At 34.0% G+C, this 19764-nt stretch overlaps 1 protein-coding gene and 2 long non-coding RNA genes across 5 annotated transcripts; 2 read left to right on the top strand and 1 right to left on the bottom strand.

Moving 5' to 3' along the window:
* The first annotated feature begins 3440 nt into the window (after window positions 1-3440).
* Window positions 3441-6172, top strand: LOC150036116 (uncharacterized). The gene is made up of 3 exons (XR_016529628.1): window positions 3441-3845; window positions 3936-4140; window positions 4220-6172. It is a non-coding gene; the product is annotated as an uncharacterized LOC150036116 (long non-coding RNA).
* A 1820-nt stretch (window positions 6173-7992) lies between these two features.
* LOC150036115 (uncharacterized) lies at window positions 7993-10987 on the top strand. Of its 3 annotated transcripts, none has more exons than XR_016529626.1 (4): window positions 7993-9142; window positions 9257-9924; window positions 10492-10622; window positions 10708-10987. It is a non-coding gene; the product is annotated as an uncharacterized LOC150036115 (long non-coding RNA). The 3 variants fall into 3 exon arrangements; XR_016529627.1 differs by having other exon boundaries at window positions 7993-9541; window positions 9620-9924; XR_016529625.1 differs by having other exon boundaries at window positions 7993-9924.
* Window positions 10988-14252: 3265 nt separating this feature from the next.
* LOC120077106 (GDSL esterase/lipase At5g03980-like) lies at window positions 14253-16068 on the bottom strand. The gene is made up of 5 exons (XM_090314232.1): window positions 15816-16068; window positions 15494-15706; window positions 15186-15334; window positions 14800-15073; window positions 14253-14693 (listed from the first exon to the last, which is right to left on the bottom strand). Exons 1-5 carry the CDS (start codon window positions 16066-16068, stop codon window positions 14476-14478), a joined length of 1107 nt encoding a protein of 368 aa, XP_090170358.1. The 3' UTR covers window positions 14253-14475.
* Window positions 16069-19764: the final 3696 nt, after the last annotated feature.

The following is a 19764-nucleotide window of genomic DNA, read 5'->3' as shown; positions in this document are numbered from 1 at the left end:
TACAAGAAGATTATCAACAAAACTATAGCTTTTCTGGTCTTGTATGTTGATGATATTCTACTCATAGGAAATGAAGTAGAATTTCTAGCTGATGTTAAGAGATGGCTAGCTTCGCAATTCGAAATGAAGGTTTTGGGAGAACACAGTATGTTCTTGAGATCCAAATAGTTTAGAATCATAAGAACAAGACGCTAGCATTATCTTACATATCTTATACTGACCAGATGTTGTCTAGATATAAAATGCAAAATTCCAAAAAAGGTATGCTATCTTTCAGACATGGAATTCATTTGTCTAAGGAGTAGTGTCCTAAGACACCTCAAGAAGTTAAGGAAATGAAAAGAATTCCTTATGCATCAACGATCGAGAGCTTGATGTAAGCTATGTTGTGTACACGTCCTGACATATGCTATTCAGTTGGAATTGTTAGCAGATATTAGTCCAATCTTGGATATGATCACTGGACTTCCGTTAAAAATATCCTCAAGTATCTTCAATGAACGAGGGACTATATGCTTATATATTTTGTAAAGGATTTGATCCTTACTGGATACACTGATTTTGGCTTCCAGACCGATATCGTTTCAAGGAAATCAATAGTAGGGTCAGTGTTGACTTTGAATGAAGGAGCTATAGTTTAGAAAAACATAAAGCAAAGTTGTATTACTGACTCCACCATCGAAGCGGAGTATGTAGCTGCTTGTGAAGCAGCCAAAGAAACAGTATCACTCATAAAGTTTCTGTCTGATTTGGATTTTATTTCAAATATGCACCTGTCGATCACCCTGTATTGTGATAACAGTAGAGCAATTGCTAACTCAAAGGAACCTAGAAGCCACAAATGAGGAAAGTACGTTGAACGAAAATACCATCTCATCATGGAGATAGTACATAGAGGAGACGTGATAGTCACGAAAATAGCCTCTGAAGATAATCATGCTAATCAATTTACGAAGGTCCTCTTGGCTAATGTGTTTGAAGGTCATCTCGTAGAACTGAGACTATGAGTTTCATAAATATAGGGCAAGTGGAAGAATGTTAACGATATATAGATGCCTTACTTTATTGTATTCTCTCAGTACTCAACATTATATATATCTATATATGTAAATCCACTGGAGTTTTAGTCCAAGTGGGAGTTTGTTGGGTTGTATGTCCTAAAACTTGCAGTTTATAATGTTAAACATTTTCTATTATCAATAAAGATGTTATTGTCATTTATTCAATAAAACTGTTGATGAATAGGTCAATTGTATTTGTTTAAATAAATCCAATAAAATAGAAGATCCATGGTTATTACATTAATACTTGAACTTTATGTGGAGATATAAGGATGGATCAAGTTCGAGTAAATAGCCAAAACGGTCTATAGTATATGAATAAGGTTAGGTACCTTGTTCTGATAAGACTATCGGACGTGGTGAATTTTATATATAGTACAAACAATGTAATCTTAAATCGTTTATGTAGAGATATGCGAGTGGAGTCGTCCTGTGCAATGAGTTTGTATAAGACGAGGACCAAGAAATAAGTCACTTTTACTTTATAATGTTGTTTACTATTTAAGATTGACTGTTTCAAATTGATTACCTAGGTAACTCGACCTATATCTTGAGCTAACTATGAACTCTTGTTTATTCGGGATTATCCTTGGATTTGCATATGTGAGGGTTAGCTCAACAACGCCGACTCAATAAACCTCCTATTTCAGGGGTAAGACCGGGTAGATAGCTGAGGACATAGGGTGCAAGATGGAATTCACTCCTACCCAATTTAAGGATAGTAGAATGGTTGTTCTCTTAACTACTGATTTCAAGTCTTGAACAAGGGGCCCCACCCTCTCATTGGCTTGAAAGGGACTTGGTTTAGTGATTGGATCACAAACCACTTGTTCATTGGAGGATCAATGGGACTTAAGAAGCAAGATGTAATTTTCGGGGTAAAAAAGCTTTAGACCCAGTCGTTATACGAACAACCTATGAAAGGTCGACTTACTCATGATGGTTAAATTAGGTAGACAAAAATATATCTACAGTGAGGAGAGTGCAACTACTGAGCTATAGTGGCGTGTCTCGGTAGTTAACGAATATTTATTAATTAGGTTTAAAGAGTTTAATCAATTAATCTCAAATTATTGGATCTCATGATCTGTAGATCCATAAGGTCCCTCTACTAGCTTGTAAAAGATTAAACCTTGGATTAGAATATTAAGTGAATTTGAAATGTTCAAATTCAGTTTAGAGTTTCAATTTGAATTGTTCAAATTTCAATTTAAAGTTATATTGAAGTATTCAATTTCAATTTAGGGTTTGCACATTTATATTTTATATAATTAAACATTTAGTTTTGTTTAAAATTAAACATAATGGAGAGTTTAACATATTTAAATATTGATTTAAATATTGATTACATGAATAGGGATTCATGTTTCAACTAGGTATTTTATTAATTTAATATTTGATATTAAATTATTAATCAATTGATTAATTAATTAAATTTTTTTAACTAATTATCTAAATTAAATCGATTTCAAATTTTAATTTTAAAAACCGATTTTTTTTGTTTAATTTAATTAAGTTACAATTAAATTAAATTATGTATGAAAGTGGGCTTTGTGGATTTATCCATGTTTTAGACTTTTTAGTGGATTTTTTCCTAAATCAACATGTAGCTCACTTACTCTAATGTCATTTGAAGTGTCAAATGCCTGAAAGAGTTAGTGCTTGCATGTTTATGTTAAATAAATGCTTAAATTTCTGAAATTGAAATGGATGAAATTCTAAAATTTTGGAAATTTCTTAAAAAATTTCTTTGAGCTCTCAAACCCTCTAAAAAACTACTTCCAATTCCCTCTCAATCAAGAGTTCCACAACTCAAATCCAAGGCTGAGAATAGTAGAGAAGATTCTCTTAGTGGTCTACTATAAATTTGAAGGTCAAATTTGTGGAAGAGCAGAAGGATTAAGGTGGAATTCTTCAAAGGTAATGAACTGAAACCCTTGTTTGTGAAAAAAAAATTTTAAGCATGCTTGTAACTCAAATTAAGTTTAATTAGAGTGCTTAATGATTTTGTTTGCTTCCGCTTTATGTATGTTTATTGTCACATTCCGAAATCTAGGTAAATTTAAATTAGTTCGTGATATTATTAGGTTTTTCTTTTAATTCAAGGCCAAAGATTAAGTAACTAAATGAATCTTTTAGTTCAATTTTATTTTTTAGTTTATCTTTTTAATTGGTCATTGTTGGAGAAGATTTGTTAAAATAAGATTTGAGGGTTTGAGTTATTTTTGGATTTTACCTTGTAAGGGGTTTAGAAAAAAAAAAATATATACATACATACATATATATATATATATATAATAAAGTGGTTATATGTATATTTCTTTAAGGAAAAGGGAGGAGTTAAGGTTTTAAGAGGGGTTTATTTATAGGTAGGGCTACCTCATTAAGTGTGCAAAAAAAAGGAAGAAAGAAAACCCCCTTCTTCTTCCTCATGAAGCACCGCCTGAACACACCCCCCTCTATTTTTTTTTCCTTTCTTTCCTTCGACTTCTTCTTTTCCGTTCATGCCACGCCTAGCCGCACTGCTGCATCAGCTTACCGGTGCTAACCCGAAGCTACTCGACACCCAATGCCTAGCGTCGCCATCCGAAGCCACTCGCTTGTCCAGCCCCTACCTAGTGCCATGCATCCCTGCCAAGTTCGCCCATCACAGCGGCTTAGTCTTTTGCCTCTGCGTTCTCACACGCTGCTAGCCTAGCTCAAGCACCCATTCACCGATCTGGCGCAGACAGCCCTGTCTGTTGCCGGATCGTGGTTAGTTTCCGTCAGATTCTGTTGTTTGTGGTAAGATTTGGAACATTTTGGGTCTGTTCGTCGTTGTTTAGTTGTTGCCCATTAAATTCTCAGCCTGATTCTTGGTGTTGTGTTTGTTAGACTCGAGCTGTGGAGATTGTGGGCTTTCTGTCTAGTGCTTGGAGTTTGCTTCAGAGGAGTTTTGGTGACTAGTAATCCTTGGAAGCCCCTTGGTAACAGTGTTGGTTATTGGAATTGGGGTCTTTAATTCCTGGAATTTAATATCACTTAAGGATAGGTATATTTTGGCATTTCGTGGTTTTTAAGGGTCGCGTTACATTTTGGGGTAGGTGACTTTAGTAGATTTAAGATAATTTTAAGTATGGATTTAAGCCTAATGGGTTCAATTGATGTTTTTGGTTCAGGTGATAGTGGTTGATTTAGGGTCTCTCAAAACTAAAAGGAGAAATTAAATTGCTTACGCTGAGGTAAGTGATTTATGATGCTTGATTTTGTGATGTGGATTATGGATGATATGCGATGATGAGATTGCATTGAGCACTCAAGTTTCCTCAGCGGAATCCATGTAAACCTCACTGAGTTTCCTAGTAAGTCCAGGATCGAACTCAGGGACTTGGGAAAACAGATTGCGATGGTAATTTTTATGAAAACCTTGCGGTAACCGGTAACTCAATTAATTGTTGGTCTGTTGTTGATTGCGTTAATGAAAAATAAACAAATACAACAGATTTGAGAAAAGTCAGTTGTATGATAGATACACTGAGTATGCGGATGAATAGGTTGAGAAGGTCTTTAGCTAGTGTTACTTGGAAATGCGTCAGATTATGCGGTCATGCTACAACCATGCACAGCAAGTCATTTTCCAATGCAAATGCGATGCTCCTAATTCTAGGACACATGTGTTGAATGCAAAAGTGTCCATAGAGCTTATTCCTAAGTCTCTACTTTTTTCCTATGTGATGATGCAAAATGCATAAAGGCAAGGTGACCGCATACAATCACATCCTATCTCTAGGATGCATGCGATGCGTTAATAGTGAATAGTACTTATTCCTAAGCTCCTATCTCTTGATTATGCATTCTAATCTGGCTCTCCTGAGCCTAGATTCTAACCTAACTTTATCAAACCTAGGTCCTGTCCTTAGACTACCTTCCCGATATCTCTAATGGACGAATGAAGCATACATAATACAAGATAATCGCATAGAATGAAGATTATCTAGTTGTGCTAGCTAAATGCTTCTAACCCATTCAACTAATTTAGCTACTCATGCGTAAATAACAGAAAGTGAACAGAATAACAATGGAAGTTAAAGGTGGAGAGCCTGGTAGCAAGTCCTTGTTGATCGAGGCTTTTACACTGTAAATCTCTATTCGGTTCCAAAGATGTTTCTACTTCCACAGGCGTCGGCCCTCTCTCTATCCTTGAAGTTTCTGACGCTCTCCCAAACTTACCGGAACGATCTGTCAGCACAACCTCCTCTCTCGCGTCTGCCTTGAAGTAAAAGAAAATCTAAGAACCAGAATAAACTCGTAAGATGATGAACTCGTGAACTGGTGGAACAGTGAACAACAACTGAACCCAAGGATGCCTTTGGTATTTATAGAACATCCAGGGTGAACAGTGGCTTCTCTTTTAAGATTGCATAAATGGGACGGCTTTAATTCCCTGACTGATGCGTCGAATATTTGTCACCGAAAGGCTGAATGTACTTGTTATCATTAGCGGCTGTCAACTTAATTCGGATTCAACTGTTATCAGCTTTCTGTCCCATCACGATTAATTAGCCTTTCACACAGATGTGCCCACCATGTTGTGCTGACCAGGTTGCGGTAATCCTTCTTGAGCAGATGTTTGCGAAAACAATCACCGCAAAGCCTTGCAGTAATGTTGCGCTCGGCCAATGATTTCCTATGATCATAATTTCTACCTTGCATCAACGCATATTATGCATAAAAACACAAAAATCAGCCGTTCCTATGCGATGAACACATGCGACCGCAATATTATGAATCTAATACTTTTTGGATGCAATTTAACATGTTTTTATCAATGTGAGTCAGCATTGTTTAAGAACTTAGTACTATGATAACGTGCATTTCTACCCATTATCAATTTACTATCGGTCGACCTCGCACCCAAGCATGTGTTACAACTGTTTCCTATGTTTGTATGAGATATCTTGATATGCCTGTTGGTTAGTTGAAAATTTTGGAAGCTTACGCTTATGTCATGGAATGTTGCTATTATATGTTCTAGCGGATTTTGATGGATGGATAAATTGTGAACTGTTATGTTGATCTTAGCATGATTTATGACCTTGGTGGTATGCTTATATCTTTATAAGATTGCAGTGACTGTTAGCACTCCCATTGGGATACGCACATCGCACGTTGTGAGCATTCAGGCCCACACCTTATGCTTATGTACAATGTCCCTTGGGATCACCACTTATGTTTATGATTGGGCCCTCCAGGGTCACTACTTATGAAAGCATGCCTTCGGGTTCGCCCCTTATGCTTATGCCTATGCCTACGATGCCATTGTGCACTTGTGTCCCGATGAGAAGGCTAATAGATCACTGAGTGGACCCAGTAGTGGGTCCCTTACTGAGTATACTTATATACTCACCCTTTTCCTTTCATGTTTTTCAGGTAAAAGTAGAGATAGACCGGCGACAAGAGAGATCCGACCTGGCCATCTGGACGAGTCATTGCTTTCGTATTTAGGTTTCATGAACTAGTGTCTGGGTTAGGAGTTAGGAGTTTAAAAAAAAAACATATGAATATTCCTTGATTTCATTTATTGATTCATTTAAATGTTATTTATTTTAAAGTTGGGTCAAGGGTACCCCGAACAGTAAATTGTTTTGTTTTTTGGTTTTTTTTTTTTAGAATTCTCTTCCTTACTTATTTGAGCTTTATTTAACGAAATAAAATTTTTATCTCTTTTACTTAAATATCATTCGAGAAATGTATTGCCAAGCATATGCATGCATAGAGTAGCGTCCTAGAAATATACTAGAAATTTGGGTCGTTATATTTATTCCATCAAGCAGGCGCAATATAGGAATCTCACGGTTCAAACTAATGGAAGAGACCGTAGGATATGTTGACACATTTCCTTCACCCACTTACTATGAACTACTTATCCTATTCACCTTGCTATTGACCCATACAAACACTTTCCAATGGAGGTCACTCCCAGGGTGACACGAGGCGAGCATGAATCTCATAGTGTGAACTTTTAGGGACGTGAGAGTTAAGAATAATATATCGTATATGTTATTAATCCCCTATTAAAGTGTTCTAAATGTTTGGGTATATATTTTTACTTGGGCATATTTCGGCTAATAAACACCCTAAGTCTATGTGGTTTATCCAAGTATAATGTTTATATTTTGATTTAACCTACGATGTCTAAAGGATAAAACCATTTTATTACCTCACACCGCTCACGCATGCTTATAAAATCGATTAACAATGCTCAGCAATTTGACTAAAATCCCCAGGTAGGAGGTGTTATGTTGGCCGTCAATTTAAGTACCTCTAGCCTTAGACAGAATTATAGACCGGTTGAGTTTGTAACCGTGTTTTATAAGATAACAAGCTATTTTAACTATTAAAACATGTTGTTATTAAAACTAAGTGAACACGTATCCTATCTTTGTTATAGATTTTAAATTTCTAATTCATTTTATAACTCTTATAAAACCATAGACACTATAATATATGCTTAAGCATATTAATATAACAATTATAACAATCATATTAATCTTATGAAACCCTACTCATGCATACTATATATATTATAACCAATTTATAAAATATATCAATGCAAGAAATATGCTTTCCTATGGTGGGATTTTAAATCTACATGGCATACAATATGCACATACATGCTGAATTTAAATATAACATACATCATATGCATAAAATATTTAAACAATACTAATATGGACCAACTTTGGCATCCTCAGCAATTAAAAAAACTATTTTATTACAAAAAGAAAAACCAAAAATAGCTTGAGAAGCCTCTGGACCGGTTGAACCAACCCGAACCAGACTCGAACCACCCGAACCAAACCTCCAAGGCTTCAAAAATGGCTGAACCGATCCAAAGAAGCCAAAACCGATCGACCTGGCCATCTCCCGCAAATCGGTCATCGTGCATGCGTGTTTTTGAGCTGAGATGAGCATCGTTGAAATGCTCCATCCCAACGTTGCAACGTCTCGAGCTTTAGGATGAACAACGTCATGATGCTCTAAGAACAGCGTCACGACGCTGCGAAGGCACACTACGAGAATTTTGGGCTTTAATGTCGATTGAAAAGAGTGAAATCAGATGTATATTGCAAATTTTTTTTTAAAAAAAAAAACGGATCTTTAATGTTGGTTTAAAACTGACATTGTAAGGGGTACCTTTAATGTCAGTTTTAAACCGACATTAAAGACCCGCTTCACTTTTTCCTCTAACTTTCTATTTTCCTCCCATTTTTTTCATTTCCCTCTTCACTCTCCCTTTATTTTCTTTTTTCTCTCATTCTCACACTTCTCTCTTCAGACCCTATTCTTCATCACTCTTCTCTTTCAAACTCTTGTCTGCTGCTCATTTCGTTTCTCACTCCTCTCTTCCAAACTCCTCTCTTCCAATGTGGATTTGCTAGTCGTTTTGTCAGATCTGCTACTCATTTCGTCATCGTTCGCCTATCTCTGCCGAATCTACTGTTCGTTTCGTCGTTGTTCGCGTGTCTCTAGATCTGCCATCGTCGTTCGCTAGATCTGTCGCCGTCGTCGATCATCGTTTGTTCTGTTGTCGTTCTATTGTCGTCATCGTTCGTTCCGCCGCCGAATCAGGTGCGTTTGCCTAGCCATCAGCCTCTTTTCATTTGCGCTTCTATCTGGGTTTCCGTCGCCATCTTCGTTAGTCATCCGCAGGTCTTTGTCCAACGCACTGCCGTCACCTTGATGTTTAGTATGCTCTTCTTCCCTTCTTTTTCCATCGCTATCACCATCAATGTGCTCTTTTTCTCTTTCCTCTCTCAAACTCACAGCAATTTTTGTTCTTATGTTTACGCCTCTCAACTGTTTGTGTAAATGTCTCAATGAAAGCCAGTTGCGGTTTCACTCCAATATGTCTCTCTGCTCCTAGATTTGGGCCTTTTTATGTGTTTATGGCCTTTGAAATTCGATTTGATTAATGGTTTTGTTGTATATGATACATTTGTTGAATTATGTGAAGTTCTGCTACCTTTTGTGATAACATCCTTAAGAAAGGTAGGAATGAGAAGCTGAGCGATGAAACAATTGAGGAGATACTTGAGAAGGTAATTTTTCTATTTATTATTCTTTTGAAGTTCATTTAATGTTTGAACTTTGGAATTCATATGGTTTAAGGACTCTTTTGTATCTTACAAATTATTCATAATGTGTTTCTTCAGATATGGTCGACACTAGTATTAGTATAATCAAGCATCATCCTTAGCCTCTGAACAATCTGTAGTGGAAAGATGGTCATTATACATCTTGTAGTCATGTTTAAGAGCACGCATCCATGCCGAACAAAGGTGATTGCATATAAGAACAGTGGAGGGGAAAATAAACTGTATCTGTTTCATGTAGGCGGAGGAAATAGATAAAAGAAAAGCGTGTTCTTTTTTTCTTCTTCTTCCAAACGCAGCTGGTTCCATTTCATTAAGTTCGTTATCACCTTTGTTTTTCTAATAGTAAGTGAAATGGCGGGAGTTCACTGAAATTAATAAATAACATAACATAACATAATTCTGCTAGTGAATGCATGGCAGGAGGATGGTCTTGATTTGGCTGCTACAATCAGGGGTGCCAGTTTCTATCGTCATTCACATGGCCAGTTTGCTTGTTTGTTGAGAGGGAGAATGCTTTGGCATTATAAGGATTTATGAGAATTGTGCCTGTTTCAAGAAAACTCTTGCTTCCTTAATTATACTCCTACAAGTTTAGCTTTAGTTCATACTGATTGAAGTTGCCTCACATTTGTGTTTTTGTTTGTGTGTTTTTTAGGTGTTTGGAAGGGGTGGGGAGGAGATGGATTTCTTGAAACAACAAGGGATTCACGTAAAAATTGTTCCTAGTAAGTACATTTTTGAATGCTTGCAATTTTAAGCACAGTTTCTAAGTGTTTTAAGTGACTCTAATGATATGGAAATTCATGTTTGAGAAGTTATAGTGTGCCTATTTCCCTTTGGACCATATTGGATTAGAATGTAACACTCGTTTATGACTCATGGGTACTATTTATTTGTAGTTTAGATTTAATTCAAGGTGCCTGAGTTTGTAGGTTGCACTATGGTAGTTTGTGGGTTATTGATGCACTATGGTAGTTTTTGTGACAACTTTTGAGATTTCAAGTACATTGTGAGCTAATTTTCTTATTGATATATGTGTTCTTGAATATTCATTTTTTGGGAATTCTGATAGTTCTATTGAGAACAAGTGGTTGTGAAATATTTTTGGGTGTGTATTTCTTTAAACAGGTTCAAAGTAAATTTTTGGTTTTGTTGTGGTAGCATCGTTATGCTACCGAAAATTTTCCTTCATCTTTGTTTCTCATATCTAGATAACCAAGCTTCTCTTCTTCAAGATCTTGAAAAAGAAGGTTCTCTCATTTATTCAACTATTGAGTTTTCTTGTTTTACAGGTGCAACAAATGAGTAAAGATTTGGTATCGCAACCTCTTTATGCTTTTTCTTGGCGAACTCTAGATCCAACACATTCACTACAAGAATTTTGCCTTGAATGTACCATTTATGCACATTTCCAATAAACACGGTTAGTTGAATACGAATTCTGATCACATTTTCACTTTCAATCCTTTATCTTAAACCTTTTTTGTTTGTGATTCTTTGAATAACAGTGGTCAGACAAAGATGCCTATAATCAGACACTGCCGAAGCTGGGGGGTCTGTTCAAGAAGAATTATGAAAGGATCCATACTTACCAAGTGGAGAGGGACAGTAAACTCATAATGTTTGTAAAATCATAATGTTTGTATTACTTCTAATTTGTGTTTTCAAAGCCTGAATGATTGTGCGGCCTTTTAAATTATAATTTTATAGCAGAATTTGCGGATTAAATATAATAGATTTACAATCCATACATAAATAATATGTCATAGCCATAACGTTTGATGATGATGTGTCATGTTATACTTTTTGACTGAAAAACTAGATTCGGTAATGGAATTTAAAAAAAAAAATAGACAATAATTGATAAAACGGACAGATTTTGGGCTTCAATATCGGTTTAAAGGACTTCATTTGATTCTTGAGCTTCAGTTGCAACCGACAATAAAGACATTGTTATTAAAGCCCTTTAATGTCGGTTTGAAACCGACATTAAAGACAACTAAAATTAAAGGGTTTTAATAAAACTATCTTTAATGTCGGTTGTTAATCGACATTAAAGCCCTTTAATGTCGGTTTAGCCCGAATTTCTTCTAGTGGCAGGTGTTGTTTTTCCAATTTCTGCTACTGACCTTGTTTGCTTGAATCTTCAATTACAATCTATTTTCAACTCTATTGACTCTAATAAAATTACAGACCCTTAATCATACATTAAGATTCATCAACCAAGAGTCAATTACAAATTTAACAACTGAATCAAAGAGAATTGTAATGTCAATGTTGAATTAAAAACCATATCAATCACTAAACATGCATTGCTAGAAATTCACCCACCAAACTCAAATTAACGATAATAGAGTGCTTAAATCATGCGTTGATCTCAATTGATAGAGTAAATATGCAAAATGTAGAAGCTAACATAATTATTAAGCACTCTAATTGCATTTAATTTGAGTTCAAAGTATGCTAAAAAACAGTTTTTCTGAAACAAGGGTTTCTAGAATATAGACCTTTGTAGATTCCCTCCTTATCCTTGCTCTCTACATGAAATTGGATCTCCAAATCACTAGTAGACCACTAAGAGGATCTTCTCTACTATCCTCAGCCTTGGATTGAGTGGTAGAAACTCAAAATTATGAGGAATTGGATAGGGATTGGAGAGGGTTTGAGAGAATTTAAAAAATTCTCATAATTTTCCAATAATTCATCATACGTCTCTCCAGTTTCTAAAATTGAAGTATTTAACAAGTTCAAGCATGCAAGCACTTAGACTTTCAGCTAATTGACACTTCAATTAGCACTAAGTGAGTATGCAAGGTGTTGATTTGTGGAAAAATCCTCTAAAAAACCAAAATTGGGATAAATCCACTAAATACATTTCAATTTTTTTAATTAATTTAATTTAATTTAATTTAAGAATAAATTAAATCTTAATTCAATTTCTATAAATTGAATTTGAAAATGAAAATTTGATTTAATTTTAATTAATTAAACAAATTTAATTAATAAAATAATTAATAATTTAATATCAAATATTAAATTAATAAAACACCTAATTTAAACATGAATCCTTGTTCATGTAAACAATATTTAAATCAATATTTAAATATTTTAAACTCTCCAATTTACGTTTAATTCTGATAAATTTAAATGTTAATTATATTCAATATAATTATCCAAATCCTAAAAATTAAAATTTGAACATTTCAAATTTAAACACTTCAAATTCGCTCAATATTCTAATCCAAGGTTTAATCTTTTATGAGCTACTAGGGAGACTTTATGGACCTACGGATCATGAGTTCTGACGATTTAAGATTAATTGGTAAACTTTTTAAATCGAATTAATTAATATTCGTTAACTACCGAGACATACCACTATAGCTCGATAGTTGCACTTTCCTCATTCAAGATATATTTTTGTCTACTTGATTTAATCATTATCAATAAGTCGATTCTTCACAGGTCGTTCGTATTTACAACTAGGTCAAAATTATCGTTTTACCCCTATAAATACATCTTGCTCCTTAAGCTCTCACTAATCCTCTATTGAACAATTGGTTTATAGTCCAACTAATAAACCATGTCCCTCTCGGCCATGAAAGGGCAGACGTTCTTTGTTTAAGACCAGAAATCAATACTTAAGGGAATAACCTATCTGCTAACCCTAAAACGGGCAGGAGCGAATTCCATCTTGTAAGACTATGTGCCCAGCTATCCGGTCTTATCCCAAAAAGGGAGGCTTGTTGAGCAGTGTTGTTGAACTATTCTCACCTATGCAGATCAAAGGATAATCACAAATGAACAGAAGTTCTTAATTAGCTCAGGATTAAGCTCGAGTTATCCTAGGTCATCGAATTGAAATAAGAAATTTTAATAGTAAACGGTCGTTAGTGACTATTTCATGGTTCGGTCTTATTCAAAACTCTTTTGTATATGATGCCCCCACTCACATGTCTCCACATCGATTCTTGGATCATATTGTTGTAACAGTATACAAAGTATGTCACATCCATAGTGTCCCTAGGACGAGGTACACAATCTCATCCATATACTTATAGACCTTTTTGGCTATTTACTATAACTTCATCCTCTTTTATGTCTCGACATAAAGTTAGAGTATTCATACTATAGCCATAGATTCGTTTATTAGATTTTATAACATAATGCAATTTCAATTTCAATAACACTTTTATTGAATAAATCATTCAATAATACTTTTATTGATAAATAGAATATGTTTCCATGATTACGAACTGCGAGTTTTAGGACATTCCGAACAATTTCATGCTTGATTTCTCAAATCAAACTCTTAGTAACTTTATCCAACATCAAATGCAAAACTCATTCAAAGAATTCAAAAAAGAATTACACAGGTATTACAAGAGTTGTAGCAACCGTAAGCCGGCAAGTGCAAACCCACTTAGTCGGCTTAAGAATAGACTCAAAGATTGGTATTTTTTATGTGACCATCTTAAGAGTGAAGAATTTTAGGTTATATTAGTAGGGATGTCTAGTTACATACTATCATGATCTTCATTTACTATTATGGAATGTTTTTTTGTTTTTTTGTTTGAATGTAGAAAATTTTAGAGACGAATAGGAAGAATAAGGAGAAATTACCATTCAATCACGTAGGTTGTCGAAGTCGTTCCTGCAAATTCAATCTGAGCTGTAGGAAAAACAAGGCCGAGAAGTGGGATGTGTTGACCTATTCAAAGAAACGCAATCGAAAATGTGGCAAGTTTGTGAATTAGGCAACTGAGGATACACATGTAATCAATTTGTCTTATTTTCATTTTGTTTTAATTTGTTAATTCAGTCACTCGTACTTACACAACTTAATTAATCATCAAGGCCAAAAATCAACACGCACCAAGACTACCTTACAAAGCTTTAAATCGCTACATGATCGAACTTTGGGTTCGAGATAGATGGAAGATCTCATCTTTTGGTTTGACGCAAATGACCAAGTTTTTTTATAAAAAGAAAAAAGTAAGTCTGGAAATTAACAAAACACTTTTGTAAACAAATTCTGTCCCAATTTAAAATAGGTCAACAACCTATTAAACAAAAAAAAAAATTAAAAAGAAGAAGAAAACATACATTGTACACCAAGAAGTTAAAAGTACTAAGAAACTTTCCATATGAATATAAACAAATAAGACTTCAATTACCATCTTACACGTCGATGGTTAGAATTCTACCTCACATTCGTTGAACTAAAAAAAAAAATTATTAAAAAAAGCAAAAAAAATATATATCCTCTAAAGTACAAATTAAATAAGGCAATGCAATTCAGGAAAAATAGCATGGATGAGCCAATGTGCCATGAACTTATAAGCCTTCTGTGTCAAGTGGACTCCATCCCAACTAATATGCTCATTAGGATTTTGACAAACTTCAACTCCAGGAAGCCCACACATTTTCATAAGGTTAAAGTTGTAATTTCCTCCAACCCCACAACATGATTTTTGCAAAGAACCTTCATCAAATCCTGCTCATAGAAAATAGGGTTTAGAGAATTCAAAACATACAAATTTGAGAAACGTTTCAATCAACATCTAACTATATCAAGATTTTGTGTGATGTGAAAAACATACCTAGTACAAAAGCATGACGAAGAATCCAAAGGAATGCATTATAGTAATCACCATAAACGATAACGGTATGTGGATTCTCTTTCTTCAATACTTCAATCGCTTCTTTGACTTGATCATTGTGATAGCTGGCAAAACCATTCAAATCCTTTAAACAGTGGAGTTCATCATACGCACTTGTATCATTGGTTTGGAATCCAGTGAGATAGATGGGGAAACATCCAATTGGAAAGTTTCCAGGAACAACAACTCGAGTAGCACCATAGCTTATTACTCTCTACAAACATCACAAAAAAAAAATTAAGTAATAAAAAACTTCTCCCATATTCATATGACGAGGAACCCAAAAACAAAAACATGAGAAAAAGAATATCTTAGCAACAAATTACCTCAACAGCAGACTTTATGGATTGGACAACATCGGGCACCATATCTTTTACCTCTTGAATAGTTTTGCCTTGGAAGAGTGCATAGTTATAGTCATTGCCGCCAATCTCACCCACCAAGAATAAAGCATTGTACAATTTCTCGTTGCAATCTACACACAACATGTAGATATTTGTGAAACTATCCAACATTAAACAAAATGTAAAATTAAAGGGAAAAAAACTTAAAAGAAAATATATCTCAAAATATTTATATATTAATCAAAATGTATTTATCCACATTATATTAATCAAAGAGGTTAATTAGTTACCTCTTTGATTGTAACAAATGGAATTGAAATGAGAGAACATCCAATCAAGTTGATGGCTGAGAGAAGAGTTAGTAACTGGAGAAGATATTTTCTTTTGGAAAAGAAGTTCAGAAGACAAAGCCGTAGAACCAGCAACTGCAAAGTTGACTCCATGATTTGTCAAAGCATCTTTGTTCAAATAAGGACTCACCAAAGGAAGCCCTGCATCTAAAGCTACAAATTGAAATCACTGTTACATGTTATTAGTCATGAATTATTGTGGAGCAATACAATGAATTAATAAACAAAAAACATAATATAAAAGGTTAAAAATAATAGGTACCAAAGTAATCGATCATAAGTAGACCGTTGGAGCATCGACCAGTGGGATTGTTAAAGAACGATTCGCCGTAAGGAAGGTGAGAAAAAGGAGTGTTGAGATTTTCTCGAATGAGATTTCCAGTGTCTGAAATAGAATCACCGAGTTGATAGATAGCGTCGAACATACAGACTTTTAGTAGATGAGCATTGAAAGAAGAAGATAGGAAAAGAAAAAGAAAAATAGAGATCCAAAGAGATTTCGTTGAAGCAGCCATTATTTTTCAACTTTGGAAATTTGAGTGAGTGATAATATGGTGAGATGTTCTCTATTTATAGGTTTAGTTTCTTCCAAATGCTTTTGGGAAAACAAAAGGCTTTCAGTTTCAAATTCGGATTTGCTCATCTTTTTACTTTTTAGTGAAGGAATTTTCAAATCCCCGGATTTCCTTTTCTTTTTCCTTTTTACGAATTTAAAATTCTCAATTTTCGGACACTTATATTGTTTCCAATAAAAAAATAATAAATAAATAGTTTATTTCCCATTTTTATGTGTTTCTATGGTTTCTGATTGTCATTAATTCTAATTAATGTTTCTTTTTCATTATTAAATTTTGCAATTGTATAATAGCTTTTCCAACTTCTTTTCAGTTTTTTTTAACTTTTAATTTGACTAATTATTCCAAGTTTTTTTCCTAAAATTTAGGGAGAGCTATTAAATATTTAAATCTAAAAGTTGGAGTCTTATTTAGGTACAAATTTCAATTTTATTTCATACTAGCTTCTTTTGAATTTTAAATTATGTCAAAAATTTATTACACTTTATACTATATTTAAAAATACAAACGCTTATTTTATTATATTTAAGAGAAGATTTTTTTCTAGGTAGTTTAACAATGTGGAGTAGAGATTTGATGATTATTTGCTATTCAAGCAAAAACATTTTTAATTTTAGTTTGAAAAAAATTGAGGGTATCTCCAATCATGAACTACTCCCTACACTTTGAAGTCTGATGTTTAATCTCATATTCTTGTCAATGTTGTACATATTCTTATTTTTAGGATTTTGTTTCCAATCATTACTTTTTAGTTATTTTTTATGGTTAAATTTAAATACTATATTATTTATTTTGATTGATAAAATTTTGTCGACAAATTTCACTTTTTAATTATTTTTTATAGACTAAATTTAGATATTCCCAAAGTATTCTTTATTTCGACTAATTCAATTTTAAATATTTAAAAGTCAAATAAAGTGTATGCACAATCATGTGCACCCTACAAAATAAGTAGAAGAATAAGAGGAATAGTATGTAACATAAAGAGGCCGTTACCAACAACCACCTCCGGCACTCGCATTCACACTTTGAATGTGAAACAATCTAATCTAACAGTTTCATATTTTATTTTTTGAATTCTATATTTTTCTTAACAATTTTATAAAGTCTAAAACAAAAATACAATGAATTAAAATTAAAAAGAAAGACAAAATTGTATCGTTCAAAATATATAATATTAACTGGTATTTAAATTTTATCTATACAAATAGTTAAAAAGTGAAATTTGTGTACAAAGATTTATCAGTCAAACTAAAAATTAAATAATATTGTTTATTTGATACATTATAATATAAAAATTTATTTGAGAGGAAATAAACATTTGAATATGATTCAAATATTAATTATATGCATTGGGTTCATATAATTAAATTAATATGAATTTGATTCACATTAAATACTATATATTAATGAGAGAATTATAAATTATAAGTTATCTTATATTTGATATAATATAAACTATAGGTTATATGTTATATTCTATATAATATAATATGTATTATATAGTAAGGGGGTACTATATAATTATATATTAAATAAATTTAAATTAGTTTTAATTTATTTTTTATTTTTTAATTGAATTTAAATTAAAGGAAGAGAGTTATTAAAATAACTTTCCTCCCCTTTTTTCTCTCTTTAATTATACTTAGGAATGGTGGTTGAAGTAGATTCATCTTCTCTTTGTTGAAAGTACACACAAGGTCTCACAAAAGGCTTGGGTCTGCAATCGATTTCTCCTCTTCCCCAAGAATCAAATAAAAACTTTTCCTCTCAATTTCTCCTTTTCCTCCTGCTCCCAAAATTAATTTAAAAAGCTCACACACTTCTGTTATTCTCAAACTCTAAAAAAAATATAGAGGACTTTCTTGTGGTGGTGCCTAATGATTTATTTTGATATTGCTGCTGTTTGTTGAGATCGTGATTCAAGGAGATTTGTTGATCATCTCGAGAGGAACTCGTGAAGAAGATTTGTCTTCAAGAGGTTAATAAATTTTGAAACCCTAATTCTTCTCTTTACTAATTCTCTAAGTATGCTTAAATTTGTCTTAAATGCATATTTTATATTTTTTGTATTTTACGTTTTGTGAAAAACTAAAATTGGGACCGATCCCGCTTCCCCTTCGCATTTCATAGTCCTTCAATTGGTATAGAGCCAGAAGTCGTGTACTTGCAAGAATAGTCGGATGCCCCAACTTCAGGTTCATCATCAGCAACCTAACTCCTACTAGGCATATCTCTTAGGGATCGTTAACCTACAAGAGTGGTCGGACGTCCTAACTTCCTTTTCGTCATTAACAACCTGAATCCTACTAGACACGTCCCTTAGGGGTTGTGTAACCCATAGGAATGGTCGAGAACCCTAGCTTTAGTTTTGTGATCAGTGACCTAATTCTTGCTAGACGCATCCCTTAGGGATCATGTAACTTGCAGAAGTGATTGGACGCCCCAGCTTCATTTTCGTCATCTGTGACCTGACTTCTGCTAGACACATCCATTAGGGATTATGTAAACTATCCTAGCTTTGTTTTCATCGTCAACGACCTACCATCTGCTAGACACATCCCTAAGAGTCGTGTAACCTGTTAGAGTGGTTGAACACCCCAGCTTCCTTTTTGTCTTCGGTGACCTAACTCCTACTAGATACATTCTTGAGGGGTCATGTACCTATAGAAGTGTAGGATGCCCCAGCTTCAGTTTCAATGATCTGACTCCTATTAGACATATCCCTTAGGGGTTGTGTAACTTGAGGGATTGATCGTCTTCTTCAACTTTGATGTCAAACTTATGACTCCTGCTAGACACATCCGTTAGAGGTCATGTAGCCTGCAGAAGTGATTACCAACTTCAACAAAGTTTGAACTTGGAGACAGAGTGGAGGTAGATGGACTAGACTTTATCTTTGGAGATGAAGTAGAGCCAGGGGGATCAGACTTGATCTAGCATATGAGGCAGAGCTAGTGGGCCAAACTTAATCTCGCATATGAGGTGAAGCCAGACGAGTCGGTTTTAATCTTTAAAGATGAGGCGAAGCCAGGCAAATCAAACATGATCTTCTGAAATGAGGCAAAGCTAGGCGCATTGAACTTGATCTTTAGAGATGAGGTGGAGTGAGGCAAACAAAACTTGATCTTGCAAATTAGACAAAGTCTAGGAAAATTGAAATTATCTCTAAAGTTGAAGCGAAGCTAGGTGAACGAAACTTGATCTCGTAGATAAGGCGAAGCCTAGTCAAACCAAACTTGATCTTCAGAGGTGAGGTAGAGCTAGGTGAACCAAACTTAATCTCGCATATGAGGTTGATCCTGAAGGAACCTATAAAGGCCCTGAGCGGAAAGATAGTGATCGATCCCAATATTAGTTTTACACAAAACATAAATTAAAGTCACAATATTATGCAAAAAAAAAAAAAGAAAAAAAAGAAAAAAAGAAATTTACAGCATGCCACAACATAAAAATAGAAAAGAAAATTAAGGTTTCAAGAAATCCTTACCTTTGAAGAACCTTTTTCTTCACACGATTCCTTCTTCAAAACAGTCAATCAAAATCGATTTCCAAATGGCCACCACCACGAATGTTATCTCTGTATTCTTTGGGATGAGAATAAAAAAAAGTTTAGTGGGCTTTATGATTTTTGGA

This window comes from Benincasa hispida, chromosome 5, assembly GCF_027475165.1.
Source record: "Benincasa hispida cultivar pf3 chromosome 5, pf3_genome.v1.1, whole genome shotgun sequence".
Taxonomy (NCBI): Eukaryota; Viridiplantae; Streptophyta; class Magnoliopsida; order Cucurbitales; family Cucurbitaceae; genus Benincasa; species Benincasa hispida.
Note: the sequence above shows the minus strand (reverse complement) of the source record. Positions and strands in the feature narration are given on the sequence as shown.